The sequence below is a fragment of the Haliaeetus leucocephalus genome, unplaced genomic scaffold (assembly GCF_000737465.1).
Source record: "Haliaeetus leucocephalus isolate CR32 unplaced genomic scaffold, Haliaeetus_leucocephalus-4.0 Scaffold151, whole genome shotgun sequence".
Classification (NCBI taxonomy): Eukaryota; Metazoa; Chordata; class Aves; order Accipitriformes; family Accipitridae; genus Haliaeetus; species Haliaeetus leucocephalus.
Window position 1 is genome coordinate 2,885,160 of NW_010972587.1, and position 21,517 is coordinate 2,906,676.

Consider the following 21,517-nt stretch of genomic DNA (forward strand, 5'->3'; position numbering starts at 1 on the left):
TTTGGATAGTTTCTGAGGAGTGGGAATGTAGCACTGCCACCAGAGGGAAGGAAGATAAACTCAAACTAAGGTGCAAAAAGCCACAGCTGATAAAGGCAGGGGAATACCAGAGCAGGTGGGACGGCACGGGAGTTCTAGTAGCTCAGGTACTTTCAGGTCCCAGAGCAAACCTGGCTACAGGGAGAAAGGCTCATCATCATCATGGACATCACCAAGAGCATCATCCCCCAGTGTTTGACTCCATTCCCTAAGGAGTCTCCACAGTCAGGTACGTTATTCAGGCAGAATTAGGCAGGTTAATTGAAACAGTTTAAGTTCAGCATAATTCAAGGTGGGGAAGAATCGATGTATTCTTAACAATCCCGTGATATTGCTAACCTTACCAAAGAGTGTTGGCACAGGTATCTGCTTTGCTCTGAACCGGAACAAATGTGTTTAGAAAAATGATTTTTTATAAACTTTCTTTTAAAAAAAAAGACATTAAAAATCCTCTCTGGCCTTTCTGGTCTTATTATGGAAAACTAGTGGATTATTTCTACAAACAAGTAAAATAAGCAGCCAGCTTTCAATAATACCAAGAGAGACATTGACCTGAAGAAGTCACTGTAAAATCTGTGACTGAAAGATCCTGCCAAGGTATCGGGAGCTGCCAGGAAAGGTTAGTCTTCACTGGAAAATAGGTGGATTTGCAAGTTGGGTCAGTTAACCCCAATTAGTTCCTTGGGCTGAAACACTAATGAAAGCACAGCAAGCTGTAGTTCTGAGTGCAGAGGAAAGCTTACACAGCGCTGGGGATTGAACTTGAGATGAAAAAGGGTTCATCGAAGTTCATGCTGAGTTGCTTTGGTTTTTTTCTGCTATTTTAACTATGTTAGCTAAGCCAGGTTAGGAAAGTCTGCCAAGAAATCACTTCCACCCCCAGTGAAAACATGCAGGAACGTGGGTGACCTCTCAAGACTCCCAGGACACTGGATAATAGCCACTTAGCATCTCCCAGGACCAAGCCTCCCCAAAGACTCTACCTTACACGCAGGTGCGATAAAGTGGTGTGATTTCATGTCAAAGCTGGCCGCTCTGCAGGACTCTGGTCCCTGCTGGGGTGCTCAGGGTGCAACCGTGCAGGTGTAACGCTACGTCTGCCTTGCCTGATCACAGGAGCACGTCCTTGGGCTCTGCTTTGTTCCCAGTTTCTAAGCTAATGGTTTTGATCACTTGTCCCTACAATGACTTACGGTTTCTTTATGCTTTAAGTGCATGATTGCTTCCTTTGATTTCTTCTCTAAGAAGTTAATATCACACACTTCAAAGGCAACCAAGAGAAGCCTTGTGCAAGGAGGCTGTAATGGTACATTTTGGGATGGCGTAATTTTGGCATGAACTCTGGAAATTTCTCCTTTAGTGCCACGTTTCCCAGCTGGCAGTTAGCTTATCTCTCAAAAGACAGTAACCTTTAATTTACTTGGAGTAACTTCAGTTATTTTTGTCATTCAAAACCACCTCAAGTTCTCTTCTACTCTACTAAGCTCTGAAATCCAGCAGTATTTTCTTTTTTTCTCTGAGCACAATTTAAAGACATTAGGAAGTCAGGATTCCCCCACCATAATAAATGGACTGCCTGAGTCATTGAATTTAGTCCCACCACCAATTTGGTAGTTTGTTCTGGGGAAGGCTGCTCCTGGCCCTGATACACACCATGGAGCAGAACACAATCCTCAGTCCCACTTCAGACACAAACTTTAGACCATAATAAATGCTGCAACTGCAATAGGCCACTGGAAGAGAAAGGACATGTGGTAGGTATTGCCATTGCCCTGGATGCCTGAAAAGGCACTGACTCCATTAAATTAAATCTTCACATTCCCAGAGGTACATATCCCGTTCTACACCAGGAAGCAAAGGACTTTAGTGGTTCCTACAGCAAAGGCATACAGGGAACCTGTTTTTTCAGCTAGTGCAGAATAAGAAACTAGGATATGAATTTTGAGATAGGCAATTGAACTGAAAATAGATCAATCCATGATTAATGCATCAGCAGATGTGAACTGGCAAATTATTACTGGAATGAATGGAAATGTAGTTCCAGTCACCGACACCCACTAAGACTTTCGCTGTCTGTAGTACCCCATGGGCTGAGATGGTAAGCAGAAAGCTTCAGTTTTCCACTTGGGTTTTCCTACATAATCTTGGTAAAGTTTCTCAGGACAGAGTAATCTGCCCCACCATTAACCCTCTACAGCTAGGGGTCTAGTTTAAGCTAAGCCTTGTTAGAAAGAGGCAACCAAGCAGTCTCAGGAGAGGTATCTCAGAGATGGGATGAACTGCCTGCTGAACGTATCTCTTTCTCCCTGTTTACTGTAGAGAGAGCCAGTAGACTTTCAAGCCTTTGGCAACTCATACTGAAATAGGCAGCTAAAAAAGGAGAAAAATTCCAGCCCTAACACCTCTGTGTCAGCGACCCACCTAGAAAGATGCAGATAATGCTTCCTCTCTGTGCAGATACACTGATAGTGCACACACAATACTGGTTGTGAAACATTCAGACTTTTTGGTGGAAGAGTGTACAATTTATTAGCTCATGATTTAATTAGGATTGATAGCTCAGGAATACACACACGCAATAGGTAAAATAATGTGTCAAAGCTATGTAAAGCTTTGTATAACTATATCTTCCTTCAAAGGTTTGCCTGTTTTGATTTTCTTTGCTGTTACTTTGTTTGGCACGATTTGTTCTTAAAGCAAGTTGAGAAAGGATTAAATAACTGGTTAGTAGCTGAGAGTAAGCTGAAAGTAAAGATTATATGACGTTGTCTTTTAGCTGCTGTTTTCTGTGAAGTCTTAAACATGTAAACAATTTACTGAGATCCAGAAGGAATACCTATTAGTGTAAAGCTACATGGTTTTTTTCAGGATCAGGGCCTTAGCTTTTATAATATTAATACAATCTCTTGTTTCTCCAACAGTATTAGGAGGAGTTAGAGTCTGCACAACTTTCATTCTAATAGTCCTTTTCTAAATGATTCCATCTGCTTGTCTACATTTTTTTTCCAGAGAGAAAATTCAAATATCTGAGCACTCCAGATTATTGAAATGTATCTAACTTAAGATGAGATCTTGAGTTCAGTGCTGTGTTTTTTTCCAGCATCTCTTCCTAGCTTGATGACATTTCTCCATTCATCTATTATTCATATATGTTCTTGTCCCATGTCTACCTGAAGTATTATCTGCAACTGAAGTACTTGGAACAGATAATTGCATCTATCACAACCGTCAGGCGCATATGCTTCAGTAACAAAGGAAATTCTGACCTAAAGGAAGCTTAGCTCAGGTCACTGATGGGTGATATAAAGACCTGATTTCATGTTTGGACAGCACTGCTTGGCTTTGTTTCATATTAGAAAAGCTAAAACCTGAAAATCCGCTCATTTTCATAGTGGCAGGCTGCTGTAGTATAGCATGTAAAATTGCATTAAACTGGCCTTGTTTTTATATTTCATTTTTTGTACCAAAGACATCTTCCAGATTCTTAAACAGAGTTAGAATACTTAAAATGAGCAAAAGCATTTCTAATCGGTAGAAATACAGGTGACCATAACAGCCAGTACTAACTCAGCAATGGCTCAAACATAGGTTTGGATGTTAAAAAAAGAAGGAAGCCTTTACCCATAGGGGGAAACACAGCTCATCAGAACCTCTCCTTTTTTTCCACTTTTTTGGACATAGACATCTCCTCTGTCAAAATGTGAGCTTCCATGGAAAATGCTAATTCTTGATAACATGTTTGAAGTTATTTGGACCTCACACTGAATTCTGAGGGTCTTTATATGTAGGTAAGGGCTTCTAAGACACTAAATAAAATGCAATGTTATGTGACCATGTCTATGAGCTCAATGATTTCCTTTCCAAAAGGCCTTCGCTTTTTTTCATTAGCTGTGCATAGTTCAAGCAGTCAGCCCAGAATTAGATTTCCATCTCACTGGTCATGTGTGGGACACTGTGGAGATGGCAGTGTGGTCTCTGCTTTGAAATAGATTCCCCCCACCCCAAAATGGATGTAGTCATACAAATAATAGCTACAAGTTTTATTTTTGCCCTCTTTTTGGAGCAGGTTAAACAAATTAAATCTCTCACTTCTCCTGAGAATAAAGAGAAGCATGAGTACAACGTACAAATTCAGTTTTTCAAAATCATGTCCGACAGAAGTTACACGGGTAGTAATGCTCACACCTGACATCTGCATTTCATTTATCTCTCTACTGAAATTGTTATACCTGCTGACCCGCACTAACAGACCAAAAGTTCTTGGGCCCACTTTCTTTAAGTGGTGACTGATGCATGCTTAGGATCTAAACTCTGATTTCCATGGTAGCCCACCTGGGTGATGAGAACCTGGATATTAATGTTTAAATAGCCTAATGAAGCACTATTAAAGTAATTTAACAGGGCTAGCTGTATAATTGCCTTATAGCAGTAATACCATCTTAGCTTATACATTTCCTGCCTCATGCTTGGGAACCTCAGCCTCAAAACTACCAGGGATGTAATAACTGCCTAATCTGTAACAAACTACAGGTTAGAAAATTGATAACCAACCTCAGGGGAGACCTCCGTTATTCCAAACTGGGATAAACTCTGATGCAAGATGTTGATATTAAGGGAACGCAGCACTTCTTCAGATGGGAGCGCCTCAGAAATTCCTGGCTTTCTGTTCAGTGGGGACACAAACAGTTCCACACAGTTCTTCTTCCCCTAGGAAAATAAAAAAATGCAGAATCATAGGAAGGGTCTGAGACTAGATAATCTCTGCTGTCTATAGACTGTAAGTATAATTCCAAAACCAAAAGCATGGAATATAAAGGCTGCAACCTGCTCTGTGAGGAGAGTATATCTATTCCCCGACTCCTTAAATCCCAGCTGACTGTGCAAGAAAATGCAAATACCCTACGTGGGCATGTGTGCTTTGTCTCATTCACTATTGGCAAGGTACCCTCTTCCTGAGTCTAGTACCATCAAACGAGACAGGTCAATGTACATGGTGAGGAGAGGAGCCGTGGGATGGGGACAAGGGCAAGTGCCAGCAAGGATTTTAGTAGACAGTTCACCTGATCTGAGCTGAAATGCAGCCCTGCTTTAGAAAGCAGTCCTTAAACAGGAATGCTTAGCATAATGCGGTGGTATTTTGGCACTGCTTTCTAATCCCGTGTCAACATATTGCAGACACACCACAACGAAGTATAAAGTCCTTTTAGCCAACTGCAGTGCAACTCCTTAAAATGGCACAACAAAATGAAAGGACCAGAAAAGTTTTGTTTACATTTAATGGGTAAGCTGAGAATGCCTACTCTCCCCTATATTAGTTCCTGCCTTGGTGTCTTTGATGCACTCCTGGTAGCCCAAAGGGTGCTGTATTAGAAATGTCAGTGATGCTCAATCTGTCGCAAGGCAGGAAAAGGACAGACTGCCAGAGGGTTCCTCTGGTTGTGATAGACTAGACCAGCACCTGAGACCAGTGCTCCAGACAGTGCTGGTGTCCACACAGGGTGTGGGAACCCGGGTTCCCCAGGGCTACGGCCACCTTAGCTGAGGCTGTGGTGTCGAGTCCAGACCTGGGGGGTTCCACACGTGCAAGGTATGCGTGGAGCTACTACCTGCATTGCTGCCTGAGCAGGCAAGAACCTCACCGGTCTCGTTATTTGCTATTCATCGTTACAGGATGGGAGAGATCAGTTCAAGCTGGGATAATCCTGATTTCCCCCACCTCCTGCCCCTCACCTCGAATGTGCATCATTATCTTTACTGAAGTGAAGAAAACGACATCTTTTGCTATTCTTAATCGATGCAGTTTCACATTCAGAAGTAAAGCTGCACAGAAAGGGGCACTTTCAAACGTGTTTACCTTAAATCTGCCCTCTGTGCTCTCACGTGTGCCGCTGGTCCATCTGCTCAATAAGATTGGTAAGGACATTGGCTACTGGTGGGACTGGGCATTTTTCAGTGGGACTGTAAGCAGTGAACACAGACCTACAGGTCTGGAGCATCAATTCAAGGTGAAGACTTTTGTCAAGCTGAAGAAGCTGATTTGAGGCTGCTCTCCTATGTGGTCTCCGGTGTGGGTAGGTGGCTGGTTCTGGGTGTAGGTGGCAGGCACAAGGCAAGGCTTGGTGGGGACGCAGCATTCCCAGCGTTTCGTGCCTCCTCTGTTTAGAAGTTCCTCTGCCCCTTAAAAGGCCTTTATGGGAGGAGGATTTACCAGAAAGGTTAAGGAGACACTGGAAATGCCCAGTTAGTATTTCCTGGCACACTACGTGTTGTTATATGTGAGGGGCTCGCTGGTCCTCTGCTCTCCCTCTGCCCAACCACATCCTGGCTGCTGGGCTCCTGATCATTTCTACGAGCGGCTCAGGTGGGAGGGAGTCAGCTTACCTCACTTCAGTCATCTTAAACCACCTCCAAAGTCAGCGGAGAGAGACTGGCATCTCTAGAGAATGATTTAATCCATCCTAAAATAATTGGGATCTCAATGCCTCTCCTCCTCCAGTTACCCTTCTCTCTATTGCTTTTACAGGAGCCTAGAGGAGTAGCTTAGGCTAGGCTGAAATGAGGCGAGATGAATTTTGATGTGCCCTGCCTGCTTGCCAGCACTCTGCATGGGAGGAACGGTCTCATGTTAGAAGGATGCAAACTGGGAACAAAGTCTCCTAAGATATATTTTTCCTCCTTGTGAATTTTGACTGTGTGTGATTTCTAGAGCAAACAGGGCAAACGTTTCCTTTCTTTCTTAAGTCACTAGAATATTAACTCATAGCAGACTTTTACAGATGTTGAGAAGACTAATTAATTAGTAGTACTTACTGCATTCTGACCTATATGCAGCTGCAGAATGACGTTACCTCTTCCCTTAGATCACAAATGAGAGGAGAAAGGGAAAAGCTATGGAGCGAGGAGGAAAATAAACAGCATATTTCTTCTGCTAAGTTACATAATTTCCACAGAACATAGTAAGAAAGCTCCTGAGTGACTTGGTATGTTGAAATACACATCCCAAACTCTGGAACATTTCTCATTTAATTGTGCTTTTCTCTGACTATGTCTTTCAACCTTTCATTCTGGTTAATGCAGGGGACAAAGGAGATTTAGCATCACTTGTCACAAATGAGTGACATCCCTGGAGAACATGAAAAGGGCTGCATTGCATTCCTATTGATCTTTTCTGCTGTACTTCTTGTGTGATCCTTTCTCACAGAGACATTATTTGAAGGAGTTTTATAATCCTTTTTGATGTATACAATCTTATCAAGCTATCAAGGCAGGAAATACTTTTATGCTGAACCTGTCAATTTTCTTCCCTAATATTCAACCTGCATGTAGAATAAAATAAAATAACTCTTCTTCCCTCGGCAGTGTGAATTGAATGCACACATAATGTTGGGGTTTTTTGCTTCATGGCAAAACTGTCATAAAAAGACAACAGTGTTAAGAATGTATGCTCTTAACCATACACAGAAAACCATACAATGACAATTGCTTTTAAAAAGTCTTTGTTGTTAGAAGCAAATTTGTCGTTGTCTTTTGCAAATATGGTAGCATAGTCTACAAGATCATTTCTGAGCATAGGTTGTTATAGCTGAATAGCAAAACATGAATATTAACATTGTGAGAAGACATTTAATTTACTAATGTGAAGTCTGAGTATAAATTGTGAAGATACCTTTGAAAGGCAGAATCATAGGTATTTTTTGAGCCATATTCAACCTTTGAGAAACAAAACATGAATAAGTGTTTCTTAATGAATGGGATGTAGAACTGCATTGGAATGAAAACTAAGGGATAAGCAATCTGCTTATGAATAGGACACAAAAGAGATTTATCTGACTTAATTTTTCTCTAGACTGTACCTGAGAATGGTTTCCTTTCAAAAGAAAATTTAAATCATTTTGTAATGGAGATCTATTTTTCTGTCATGCAATTAAAAAAAAATGGAAAAAAGTATTTTTCTGTTCTATTTTATTGCACTTTTCCATAGTGACAGGAAAATAAATTTACAAGAATTCAGAATAACCAGGTACATTTTATTACACACAGCCCCTTGGTACTTACAATGAGTCTGTTGATATGAATTTGCTGAGGTAACAGTCCCAGTGCCGCTGCCACTCCTTGGCGAAATATCCGAAGCAATGTGATATTCAGCTTGTTTACATCCATTTGCAGTGTCTGAAAAACAAAACCAGTTCACACGAACTCCTTGCTTAACACGTTCAGTTCTCAAGATGACTGATCTCTGGGACTCTTCGCTAATTGTTTTTTTCCCAGAACGATAATCTCTGCAATCTACTTGCATCACAATAAAGAATAAATCCAAAGGAAAATTTAAGCATCTTAAATGCTGCTCGTTAGCAAAGTACCACCTTTCCTCAACTACGTTCAAAATATGTTCCAGAGGTTTTTGGCTAAATTCCTTGGATAAGTCACAGTGTTCAAGATAACACAATTATTACATTAAAAATGAAAGCCAAGCATTAAACATCAATTCACCTTTAAAGAATGAGATGTTGGATTTACACAATGAAGATTTGCTTTGAATATTATCTTAGCATTTCTCCCTGCAGGTGAAGAATGAGTCAGACATAGTGAAATTATACAATTTTAATTTTGATTAGCGGTTTCTGAGATCAAAAAAGAAACATTCTGGATACATTCGACATGCTTGAATTTCCTAAAACTTCTTCATGTGAGTCAGAGAACACTACAATTCTCAGCAGAGACCAACTACATCACTGAAGCATTTTCTTTCTCTGTATTAGAATCATAGTGAAATCTAAATGTGTCCTGAAGTTCAAATCCTTCCTGTGAAGTCAGTGGAATTTTACCCAGGAAATAATTTAGGTTCAAATCTTCTGTTTCCAAGAAGACCCAGATATGGGGTCTTCACGTGATGCCTGGTGACCAATACTTCCATGTGGGACTTTGGGGTCCGTTTCTTCGCTTCCATATCCCCTTTGCAGACAGTATGTAGTGGAGAAGAGAGGGAAGAGGAGTGTGTTAGATGGTCCCAGAAGGCTTCCAACGTTTCTGACAACTTCTGACTTAGGAAGTCAGTAAGTTCTGACTGAGCCAGTCGACCTAGGCTGAAAAAGACTTTTTATTTTAAACTTCCTATTTAAAGCCATAGGCCAGCTTGCTGCTCTGAGGATCCAAGTAAGTATTCTTCCTTCCTAACCAAAGCTGCATAAAGAGAACTAAATATCCATGGGTCAGATATCACACTGGGAATATGGTTATGGTCTAGAAAGAAAGGCAACTTTTTTCTCAAAGAAAAAACAGCATCACACAATTTGACTGTTGTTCTTTATTTATCAGTAAGTATTTATAAGTTATGATGTAAAACCACAAAATAATTGCTTTCCTTTTCCACTATCAATTTGATCTTTGCATCAGCTGTGAGTGTTTTTAATTTTTTTCCCCTTTTTCTCATTTTTTTTACACTAATAGGATTGTCAGGTCTTGATGCATCAACTGAGATCTGCTCTTATCACACAGCTGAGCTTTAATTCAGCTGGAAGTATTATAGGATTCTTCAATTTAAATTACCCTTTCTATCCTGGCATTTTCAATATGCAAAATCTTCTTCTCTTTGCTTCTTTTTGAATTAGACAGGCATCCTGAGTGGTTACAAAACTACTCCGGCTTTGACATTGAAACAGAGAAATGTCTTGAGAGGGGACATACGGAGATCTAACAGATCTGAGCACCATTTCTTCTGTTCCCCAGACTGGCTCACTCCGGCCATGGTGGAGGAGACTTGGTTAGGAGCTGCGAAGCCGTCACTACACTGCAAGTCAACACCCTGTCTGAGGATCCTGGGTAAATGAGAAAGGGAGTTGTTGCTGAAATAGGAAGGCTGTCATGAGGGTCCCTAGAGATCCATAAGGATGGTGTAAAGAGTGCGAAACCACTTGTCTAAGTCAGTGACCCTGAGTTATGGGGATAATGCTAACTGTTGTTACTGAGCAAAATTAGTAGGCATAAAATCAAAATACATCCACTTAAATGTATTTGAGACAGGGATCAGATCACATTAATAGAGATGTTGTTAAATAGTGTGTTAAGAGCTCACTGATAAAGACACAGAGATGAAACAGCCAGAAAAATATCTAGCTTCAGATGAAACAGAAGATCTTAAAAAGCCTATGAGGAGGTAGTAAATTCTTATAGATTTAGTATATTGGGATTGTGGTTCATCATATCCAGGGACAATAAAACATGGTGAAACTCCGTTATCTTCAGGAAAGTCACATTTCCTTCTACCAGGTCTGAATTTGGTCCACTGTGTCCTATAACAAATAATCATAAAAGGCTGCACAGTGTGTGTGTGTCTCTGTAACAGCTATATTGTCCTTGGTGGTTCTGGGGAAAGCCTGGTGACCACAGCACTCGCTCTGTCAGTCTGGCGTCAGCCTGCTTAGAAAGCTTACCTGGCTTTGCAGCTGGAGATTTCAGGACCCTTTTAGGAAACCTCCTAAGTGGGTGGGAAGAAATTTGTCCCTAAGCTTCACCTCAGGGTGCTTCTTGTCCAGCAATAAAGGGGGTTTTGTGACTATTCATCCAAAAGACCCCAAGAAATATCAGAGGAAGAAAAAGCTCACATTTTTTATAAGAACTTTGCCTTGCTGTCCATTCAAGGGATATGCTGCTCAAGTGCTGGTGTTAGTGTGAAGCTTAGTTCATCGGCAATTATAGTAAAAATTAAGCGTCACATAGGCCACCACTTTGCTACATCAGGCAGCACAAGAGAGTGCATTTGCCTCTTCCTATCAAGAGCAAAGTTAGCGACACAGAATCTGCCACTTCAGGAACAGGATTTCTAACTCGATCAGTGAAAGACAATGTATAGAAATGCTCGATGGGACCCCGAGAGCACCTGCTTTGGACTGAGCAGAACATAACAAACGTGCTCTGTGCTCTCTATTACCCCCTTGTTTGTACTGGATGCGTAAAGGCATAAAGCAGGAGTGGACCAGACTGGAGACACATCAAGGTCAGTATCCTGTGGCCAACTCTGGATGCTTATGGAAAATGATAGGAACAGGGCAAGATTATACTCTTTTCCCAAGTTCCTTCTGACAAGATCCAGGCTAATTTATGCCTCCTCAGCACTAAAAGGCAATGGGTCTCCTCAATTACATGAATGTTATCATACGATAACCCATACTGACACTATCAAGGTCTGTGATGAAGGCAACACTTGGGGGCATTATATTCTCAACTCTGGCATGTGCCCTCCCAAAGGTGACTGAAATTTAAGTCTGACCTGAGGGTCTGGTACAAAATTGCCTTTCTGCAAATTCTTAACTATGACATTTTTTGTTGGGAAAAGTTAGTCAGAGAAAGAAAAAACAAAAGAAAAAGAGAGAAGGAAGATAGAGAAGAGAAAGAAAAAATAAAGTCCTAACTATTCCTAACAGTCAAAAATTTCTAAAACATTATTAAAATTTTAATATTTTAATATTATTATGCCATCCTGATGGCATGCCTAGATACTGTGTTGACTCTAGTCCATAAAGGCAAGAGATTAGGACAGAAAACTGATAATGGATGAACTACAAATGCAACAATATCTGTACATTAGACAAACAATATAAAGTGTCAGTAAAAGAATCACTCCTAGAATGGAAACCTGTCCAGCCATTTAGAGGTTACAATTACACAGATGAAATCATCAGGTATTCTAACACCACCTGCAATAAAATGTGAAATTAACTCCTGTAAAGTAAATCCGTAGAAATAAATAAAACAAAGCGTTAGCATAGATACACAAGTTATGTCTTACTGTGTTCCTCTAGCTGCTCCTTTTGCTTTGGAAAAGAAAGGGCTGAAGCGTCCCAGTTAGACAGCACTAATCATTTACCCTTTTCTCATCGGCAGTGTTTATCATGGATTGCAACCTACTCCCCAAGGAGTTTACAATTTTGAATCTGCTACCGCTGTTGGCAATAGCGACTTGTTGAGCCTAGAGGCGAGCACCCTGGAGGACTCATTTTCCTGAACAATTACCGACCTGGCTATTGCAACTGTAGCGACAGTTTCTAGGTTTATCTGATCCAAGCAAAACAGGTAGTTTGAAGGGAAGGAGTTTTCTGCTTGTAGTGGAAAACTTGGGAAGACAGAGTTCCCGAAAAGGAAACTTGGCACAGAAAAACACCAAAGACCATTGACAACTGAGATGCTATAGGGGCTTTTTGATAAAGATTTTCATGTTAAAGAAAAAAACCCACAAAACAACATGGAAGGGATGAATGTATAACACAGTCTCTGAAATAATATTTTTAGGATATTACAATAAAATATCATTTGCCAAGTCAAGTTCTGCTTCTCAAGAAAAATTCAGAGATGCCTCCCTTTCTTATCTTTTCCTTATTATCAGTGATATCCTTTCTGCAATGAGCCTCAAATATACCATTCCTTTTCTACACATTCATTACTCCCCTCTAAACTCCTCCTGATCCTACCACCACAGGTGGTGTTTTCTCCAGCTAACCTGAATATACAGGAAGAAAAATAATCAAGGATGAAGAAGGTTAAAGGTTAAAGTATAATTTTTTACAATACCATTATGAACAAATATTAAAAGTAAATGAGCAAATTATACATACTAGAAATTTTACATACTTAAGGGCCATTGGGTAGTAAGTTCTATTTTGTGCTAAAACCAAAGAAACTCAACTCTAAAAATGAAAATAAAAATAATCACCCCTCTTTACTTAGGCCAAACAAAAGAGAAAGCTCAGAAAAGAGTTGTCTTACCTGCCTGTGCTCCACTTATTCATTCAGGTTTTAAGAAAGTCACCAAAAATGCTATAAAATGTTTTTTGTGCTAAAGCAAATACTGGACTGTGGCCCGGCTGAGGGTGGGTCCCTCCATCTGAGCACCCTGCTCTGCTGCCTGCACACTGACAGTGTCTACACTTAATTAGTGCCACCGTGTTTCATCTTGTCACCCTCATCAGCCAGCCTCAGCTGTACAACCAAAAAAGGATGTATTTGTCAGGAGTGAAGGTGATAGTTGCAGCTGTATTTGTACAGTTTGGGTAAAGGGCTTCAAAAAATCTGGCAACAAATTGTGAAAATACCTGCATTTTCTCTTTTCTTCTCCTACACGCGTCTGATTTGCTTTCCTGTTGCCGTTCAATGATTTGAGATCGCAGCTGCACTGGGCATCAGGTTAACGCCTTTGGCTGGCTCAGGCGCCTAACACACATCCCCAGAAGATTTTGGCTTTTATAACATTATGTGTGTCATGTGTCGCAGCAAGTTTAGTGTCTCATGTAGTCCCTGAATCGCACGGGAGCCAGCATGTCCTCAGCCAGCATTATGCAACTAGAACAAAGCATTTTGCCAAGTGCCACTCTGAAGGCACTTTGCCCTACACAAAACTGGTGCCCAAGGTGGCATTCCCTCCTCTCCCGTTTGCCTCTCCCTCTACAATGTTATTTTCTCCAGCAGGAGAAACCTGCCCTTTTGTGAAGTCCACATTAAACTTTGAATTACGTCTGTAAACTAAGATAAAATTCTCCTGAGTATAAAATCAATTATTCTTGGTGATTAATTAAAGAAGCGTCATGTTTCTACGTATCAGCAGTTGCCTGCCGTGACCTACTCAAACTTTCATACATAATATATTTCTGCTAAAACATGATGTGACTAGAAATATAAATCTTGGGACATTTAAATATTCTAAGGTCAGGGACCAATTACTGAAAAATTGTAAGGGGGAGTCTTGGCTATTCTACAAAAGTGTAGTGAAAGTCACCTGCAATAGTAGAAAAATTACAGGTGTGTGTCTGAGTTTACAAGAAGCAGTGCAAAGCACTGAGAAATGCTCTGGACCTGGAACATGCTTCTAAGTCACCCATTTTCTAATTAGGAGCCACCAAAGCTGCAGAAAACCCAAATCTGCCAAACAGTTCCAAATTTCACATGTAGCCTTAAAAATTTAAGTGTGCTTGTCCAAAGAGTGTTTAGGTGATGAGAAAAAAACCTCTAAACTGGTTCTGTATTAACATTAAGAGAAAGTGATAGGAATGGGATACTCTGATTGCTTCAGTCCTGATTAGTCTGTGGAAGTTTTGTATATTTGGATGCTGCTTTTCAAGATGTTACATTGTACAACTTCACTCACATTTTTGCAAGAGAAAAAACCCCCACATCTTTTATGGAAAATCTTTGTTTAAAGTAAGTATAATATTTCCTGGATTTATGCATTTCTCATATAGCATTAAAGAACAATTTTGGCTCTTGATCAATTTTTCATGAAGGCGTATACATTTAAATATTTATGCATGTTATAAGCTCTCTGAAAGAAATCAAAGACAGAAGTAACACTAATGGGATATCTAGGGTTAATCTAATTAGTTAAAACAGCCGTATCGTCTTCCCCCATACTGATTTTCAAGTGAATGTTCATTAAAATATGAGAAAATCAAAATTTATAAAAGGAAGCAGCCTTTCACACACTGCAATTAATCCACAGACCTTTTTGCCACAGGATGCTGCTGAGGCCAAAAACCGAACAAGAGGCAGAAAAAGGGCTGGATGCTTAGATGGATGTTGAAAGTCACTAATGTCCCTGAAAACCGCACAGAAGAGATACTATAAACCTTGTCATACAGTCGAAGCCAAACCCCTAGCCGTCAGAAACCAAGAGGAACCCTAGTGCGATAAAAGGAAATGTTTCTCAGTCAGAAGGTTTGAGCGCTGGCCATCATCCTGGACCAGATACTGGGTTTCGTACGAGTCCTGTTCGCACGTGTAGGGACCCGCTGAGGACGATCCCGGGGACTGGGATCATCGCGGAGGATGAAGATGCTGAACCAGGGGTGGGGGTGAGGCCGGGGCACTCCGCTGGCATCCGCGGCTCAGACTGGCAAAGCTGCTCGGGAGGTGGGTGGGTGCTGTGACTAAGCGGGTTTGTCTCAGCTGTGTGACAGATTTACACTTCTTTTCGCAGGGAGAAGAACTAATTTCTCAAATGAGATCAGCTGATTTGGGGCTGATTTGACCACTTCTGTAGGAAGCACCAACACAAGAGTGAGAAACGCTCCATCTGTGAGGTCTGGCTTTTGGCCAGGATTCCCTCGCTGAGCTTTTGCAGGCGCTTGGACAGTGAGTCAGCCAGCTATAGAAAGACTCCGTGACCTTCATGGATGATTAAAGCGTATGAGAATGCATTCAGCCTATTAAGGATAAGGTTTGTTAATGCCTGTCTTCAAGAGGCACGCTTTGATTTCTATCAGTCCTATGTTTTGCATTAATCTCTGGGCTTTGCAGTCTCCTAGCAAAGATAAGGGTCAGTGTCATCCGACACCACTGTGTCACAAGGTAATGTGGATTTACTGATCACATTTAATGAGAAGATGCAGAATAGTCTTCTATCCTTCTTCTGAAGGAAATCTTAGAAGGTGGGTTATTTCATTCTCCTGGCTTCTGAGTCCTGTGGGTCATTCCTGTACCACAACGTGATGTAGTTAGTGGGGTGACGGTGTGAGAGTGTGTGTTCGACTGTCCTCTCGATGCTCATTGTACTCATTTCCCTTTACCTCTTTCCTATGGTGTCATTAATGCATTAATCATGCATTTACATATTTGGAAGTCAGAAGGTATGTACAGCTTCCAAACACCTGACGTACTACAGATTGTATGAGACCCACCATCCCACAGCCCCACCTCAGCAGGGGAATAACCTTATCCAGAGCCCAGTAAAGTTAATAGGACTTTTTCTGAGTCAGAGGGTTGCAGAACCCCATACCCTAAATGCCCATGGGATGGATGCTTGTCATTGCTGAGGGGTGTAAGGGAGGGGAAGGAAAGGTTATCTATTGTCCGTGGGACACGAGTTCAACGTAGCCTTGCCATTGAATAATACCAGTCCCAGAAGGTCTCTGTACTGGTGGAGCCCTTCGGAAGGAGGAAGGAGAGGGGCAGGAGGCTGCCAGAGTTCTGTGGGACTTTGTGGCTCATTTTCTAGAGCTTCTTTGGGACAGAGAGAACTTTCTGCTTCACCACCCTGGGGAACTTAAGTACCTAGTGACAGAAGGAGACAGTTTTCTCCTGCATGTGGAAGTATATTACTCCTTTTTTAAAAATCGGTCACAATGGTACTACATCTATTTTAAAGAGTACTACGCTGGGAGCATTTGCAATTACTCCAAATTGATTACTAGTAGGGATGAGAGGCCAAAATTTTGCTGTGCCTCTGGCCTTAGCAAGTCTGCCTCAGTAAATCTGCCTCAGTTCTATGTCTATAAAATGGGGACAATAGTATTTGAGTGTTTCACAGGATTTTATATATTTTAGTAAGAGGATGGGGGGCAGATGTATAGGATGGAACCTTTCAACTTCTTTCACAGATAATTTTAACGTTGCCCCCAAAAGTCAATTCCTGTCTTTTTAATTTGGTGCTGCATTTCCTCAAGGACTGGGATTTACTTCATCACAAAGTATTTCAGTTTTCTTAAAATAACAGCTAAAGTTCATTTCAAAGCTCTGATAGTCTTCTAGGCTTTTTCCTTCCTCCATCCACCTCGCCCTGCCCTCCTCCCTCACGGTAGGCAGTTGAAAAGGACAAGATGATGGAAAAGCACAAGACAATACAGAGAGGTGGAAACACAAGGAGAGCTGGAAGAGCTCAGCTGAACGCTATTTCAACCTTTTTGTTCTTTGAGAGGCATGTGTAATGAGCTCCATAAAATTGTCCTATCTGTCCTTATTCGATATTAGCAAAAAAAATTATTCCTTCCATTACAAAAGAAATGCATTGTGCTATTATGTCCGGTACAACTTTCATGCACAGCATGATTGTACCAGTCACATCCTATTTCATCATCCCAAAGCCAGCTGTAATCCTCAGAGCAAACAGACCCTTTTGAGCCTGTTCAGCACAGTGCTTTATAATGCATTTGGGTTTTGTGTCTAATTATTAAATCTCTAGGTAGAGCCAGCGTAAAGCTCTAAATGCCAGAACACCAGTATTGTTTCTCCTTGCTCCTTTTGTAGAACCCTCATTTCAGCTAGTTTTATGTCTCAAACAATTCTTAGTTACTTAAGTTTCAATTCTTGTTATGACTTTGTAAAATGGTTCTCAAAACATCAAAATGCCTTCCAGAAAAATGACAGACATAAAAAACCATCCCAAAATCATCCTTTTCTTTTTATCTCCAGGATTTTAAATTTAGTTTGTAGCAGACATATATATCTATGTACGCAACCTTACAAAATAATAAAGAACAAAACTAGAACCCTAAGACAATACAGCAACTTCCACATCTTTCAGGAACTGATGTGGCCAAAAGACTCCCACTGACTTACTCTCCTTAGTAACCCTTCTCTTTGCTTTGAACATCAAAGTAAGATTTCAGTACTGCTGACGTCCTAGCTTTCTCATGCATTTATTTTCAGAGACAATTTTTATTGGTAGTTTCAGCTAAGCAAAATCTGCCTGAACATGCAGAACGGCAATGTTGTAGAAAGAGGCAAATGCTTTCCCTTTTTTCACATAATCATAGATCTCTGTGGTTCCTGGGCATATGAAGAAGAAAATTTGAAATACATCTGGGGGGAAAAAAAAAAAAGGTCTTAAAATACATTTGGCTCAAATGGAATCAAGAAGGACTGTTCTTGTGCAATTCCTGAATACAGCTCGTGTCCCAGGACAGTCTGGATTATTTGTCCAACACAGCCAAGACTTTCAAAGTAAGAAGTGATTCTTACACCTCAGCTCTTGAGAGATCAGGATCCCATTTTCAGGAAACAAATGTCCAACAACAAGGGCTCTTTAGTGTGACACAGTTCACCAGTATGTTTTGGGTCTTTATCTGCTTTCAGCCTTTTAGCCCACTGAAGTTTGTTCATAGACATTGTCATCACCATAATCACAAATTCCTGGAATGAAACTTGTATCACTGACTTTCCCCGACCTACTTCAGCACTCCTGATCCATATGAACTGAGTGCAGACAACACAAGGCACCCTCCTAATTTCTGCCTTACGTTCCTTTTACTATTACGAACTTGAAACAAAGTTAAGCAAAATCAAGCAAAACCCTTGAGGACCTGCGGTTTTTCTTAGACAAAACTTGTGTTACTTTGCATTTTATCCTGTCATGGATTCATGTGACTGGATATGTCCCTTGTCTCAAAGTTTCAACAAAACCATTAATGATTGTGTCAATCCTATAAGCTCAGAAACCAGAAAGCAGATGAAAAGACAACCTCCTGATTTTGGCAACTGTCTCAGGATTTTTGACCTCCTGAAGCTGCTAATACCAAATGTATTTCAGAGGCTCTGAGGTACAAATTCCCTTTCTCCTGAGCAGCTGGGCAGATGAAGGATTCTCCTCTTCTGTCTAGTACTGAACAGAGAAGGCACAGCTTAAGGGAGAACACTAACACAAAATCTTCAACGATTTAAGGAGAGTTTTACCTCAATGATTCCTGTTAAAGCTAATAACTGGTTTTTTGACCAGCAGCCCAAGATTAAGGTTTCTGACTTTGGAAATGTGATACATACACTGTGCCCCAAATGTCCTAATATAGGACAACTTTTCTGACTCGACCATTAGGGAAAAAGCTACAAAAAATGGCTTTCAGGCTTATTTGGGGGACTTTTCTTTAGAAATGACTCCACTTGTGAGGTCAAAGATGAAGAAGCTGTGCTGCCTTGTATTATGGGATATTACTGCTCTAAAATGGCTGGGAGACAGAGCCCAATTCATGGATCTGCAGTTTCTGTCTTTTATGTTTACGATCAGAAGAGCATTCTGTGTTCATTTTTTTTAAACAGGAACACAGCTGTCAAAGCCAACCTCAGATGTTTAGAATGAGAAAAATGCATTTTTTCCCCTTTTATACTCAGAACTGATCACCCTTAAAGGAGAATATTAAAGACTGTTTGCATGCGGTTCTCATTCTCGCACGCAAAAGCAAAATAATTCTTTCAGTGAGAAATAGCAATTGCAAGTTTGGTGGGTGAGGCTTCCTTTTCCTTTCTGTTTTTTTATTTTTTATTTTTTAACAGTATTCTTTAAATATACAAGAAGTAGTCTTCCAGATTTCCCCAAGAGACCACAAAGAGTGCCATTTGTGTTGGAGAGGTAGCGCTCCTCTGTACGAATGCAGCGAGTGCACCTCTATGCACATCTCCTGCTCCTTTCCTGCACCCTGGGAACCCGGGAGATTCCCGGTGGTTCTGCGGCTGCTGCTCTGTGCGGGTGGGAAGAGACACCTGGGAAGAAATACTCAACTTCTCAGAAACCGAGTGTATGGCTCCGATCCAGAGCAGTATCTGCGGTATAGCTGTCGTATCAAAACACAAGTCCTGCAAATGATGGCAAGACGGCTCGCAGACTTCATAAAAACCCCAGGACATCTACCTTATTCCCCAGAAAAGAGACACAGCGATACCATCTATGCCTGTTAATAAAAAGCTGTATGGCTTCTGCTTCAGTCAGTATATAGCTAAATCTTAGGGCCTAAATTTATCAGTGGAGGTGTGTCTACTTAAACAAGTTCACTAGTTAAGCGTAAAAGCAAAACAAAACAAAAAGCTACAAAGTCTCAGGAAAAGTGGAGGAACATAATTTAAATTTGTATATTTATATGTTATACTTTTTTTGACACTATCATGCAGAGAAAGACAGGAATTTTATTGGTGGCTTTTGTCTATTTTCTATACACAACGCCTAATGGGAGCAACTGATTTTTAGCTGACTTTGAGTAAATATCTCAATGATCATTTACAAATTTACTGGAGAGCTTGAAGGAGCTTTATTTCCTGCACTGCCCTCACTTTCCACCTCCCTGCCGTGCCTTCCCTTCTCTTCACGCAGTGCTGGCAAATCATATATTTCGGACTGCTCTCACGTCCCACCTCTCGCTCCTCCAAAGACAGAGAAGCCACAGTGCTGTGCAGCAGTCTGAATGTATATATTATACGCATTCAGCCCCTCTCTTGTCAGCCCTGCACAGCAGAGCCCCTACCGTACAACTCAACACGAGCGTGTAGACCCACTACACGACCCAACAGGATGGCGTGACGCAGCACCGGAGGTGTACAGCAAAGGGCTCAGCACCATTTCTACCATAACGTTGCTACCGTGGCTTTGCAGACAGCAGCAGCAAGTTCAGCTTCACCAGAACAAGCTGGAGGAGTCGTACAAGAGCAATACAATTGCTCTATATATGTGCTCGCAGGATTTCTGGACATCCAGAAACCATCGATACCGCTTGACCAAAGCAGCAGGGTGGTGTGTTACTTCAGCGAAAAATGTGGTAGGTTACTGCTAACGTGGTAGCTGATTGCCAAGGTCATTAGGGTTGGCAGGGCTCATCCTCAGTCTGTCAACTAATCCCTTCTCTGCCTTTTTTCTGAGTTAGAACCAAACCCAACAAACTTGCCTTACCAGCTTCATCATTACATTTTGTCTATAGCAGTGGAGGAATGCTCATTTCACTAGCTGAAACAAAGCTGAACAAAAATAATGGACAGCAAAATGGAACAACCCCACACCGGGATGATCAAAGAAATGTAGGAATAACTAAACAGCTTTTACAGTTTCTTGTTTCTATGCTCTTTTTCCCATTAAAATATAACATTCCCAGAAAACCTTCCAGAAATTGCACAATTAAATGACTGAAGGGAAAAGAGGAAAATAAAATTTAAAAAAAAATCAAAATTACCATTTTCTAAAGAAATCTGAGTGTTTTAACCAAAGGAAACAGCAAGAGGAAGGTAAACATTCTTAAATATTCTCTGTCGTTGTAGCAAAAAGGTTTTCAAAATATGATTTTTTTCCAGTTGTGATTTTTCCACAAACTGGTACTGCAAGCAATGAGGGAAATAAAATCAGTGAAGCTGAATATCATAGCTAAGACCCTTTTGCCCTCAATTCTTCATCCACCTCTTGTCACAGGATACAGGAATATATGAGGGAGAAGTCTTTGTTCAACTCCATAAACACGTGCTTCATATTTGCCATGTTAGACAAAACCCACTCAGTAAAATTCATCTCTGTCCGTCTACACACAAGCCATTTTATCCTCTCATCAACAAAGGCTGTCATATTTAACAGACCTATGTCTGTCCCTCAATAACTTTCTGGTATCTTTTATTTTTCTAAGAGCCGATCAGCCTCTGCTGCCAGGGTCCCATTCATGTGCAGGACTTCAGGCATCTCATTTTCACCTGCCTTAATCAGGGATGTTTATAAGCCAGCTGAAAGGAAAGCAAATCTCATTCATTCACTGCCAGCTATTCCTGCAGGTACGTAAGCATTCCCAGACGTGCTGAGGTGCGTTCCCCTGGGAGAAGATGCCGGTGGGCAGCGGCTCTCCCTGTGTCCTGCTAGAACAGGACTGTACAAAAGGGATGCTTTCATCGTCCTTACAGATCTGTGCAAACAGGTACATGAAGTGACGTTCCGCAAGCGAGGCAAAGAGCAGGACCTGTGTCTAACAAGAGCTCACCAGCC

General features: G+C 41.1%; 1 protein-coding gene across 1 annotated transcript in view; it reads right to left on the minus strand.

Annotated features, from left to right (window-relative positions):
• PTPRR (protein tyrosine phosphatase, receptor type, R) overlaps window positions 1–21,517 on the minus strand; it is a 140,610-nt gene that overhangs the window by 71,138 nt on the left and 47,955 nt on the right. Inside the window, exons 3-4 of the mRNA XM_010561960.1 lie at window positions 8,095–8,208; window positions 4,591–4,746 (exon numbers count right to left, since the gene is read on the minus strand). Of these exons, the coding sequence (XP_010560262.1) occupies window positions 4,591–4,746; window positions 8,095–8,208 (270 nt within the window). The remainder of the gene's footprint in view (window positions 1–4,590; window positions 4,747–8,094; window positions 8,209–21,517) is intronic.